The sequence below is a fragment of the Trichinella spiralis genome, assembly GCF_000181795.1.
Source record: "Trichinella spiralis strain ISS 195 chromosome Unknown Scfld208, whole genome shotgun sequence".
In the NCBI taxonomy this organism is placed as follows: Eukaryota; Metazoa; Nematoda; class Enoplea; order Trichinellida; family Trichinellidae; genus Trichinella; species Trichinella spiralis.
The window spans coordinates 1-463 of NW_003527147.1; the positions used below are offsets into that span (position 1 = coordinate 1).

General features: G+C 61.3%; 1 protein-coding gene across 1 annotated transcript; it reads left to right on the forward strand.

Annotated features, from left to right (window-relative positions):
- Window positions 1-29: 29 nt before the first annotated feature.
- Tsp_15888 (conserved hypothetical protein) lies at window positions 30-450 on the forward strand (the record flags this gene model as incomplete). Its single annotated transcript, XM_003370990.1, is given in 2 exon segments — window positions 30-191; window positions 206-450. Coding segments are annotated over 2 exon segments (407 nt in total), but the record flags the coding sequence as incomplete, so codon positions are not given.
- Between the last annotated feature and the right edge of the window lie 13 nt (window positions 451-463).

Below are 463 nucleotides of genomic sequence, written 5' to 3' on the forward strand. Positions count from 1 at the left end.
TGTGGTGGATTCGGCTACTGCATTGGAAGCGAAGCCACAAGGAAGGCAGACCATGGACGAACGCTCCGACGTGGGATCACAAGGAGGACCGTCGGCGTTTGCATCGCAAGCCCGGAGTAGTGGCGGAACCGTCCACCGTTCGCGAGGAAGTTGACGGGATGTCCAGATGCCCTCCCGGAAAACCGGGCGAGGTTAGTGATGGGAGAGTGACTCTCCCATCCGGGGGGGAGGATGTTCCGGACGGAACAACACCGACCTAGTCGGTGTGACCTGGCCAAGGGCTGGTGCCCAGAAGTCGCGGGTAGGCCAAGAACAATACCCGCGCATCGCCGGCCAGATCGCTATCTGGGCGTCTGGCGGCTCTGACCCGGGGTCAGAGAGACCCCCTGCTGCGCCTCAATCTATCGTCTTTCTCGAGACAATGGCGAGTGCGCCATATTGGCGACGGCAGTCAGATCAAAGG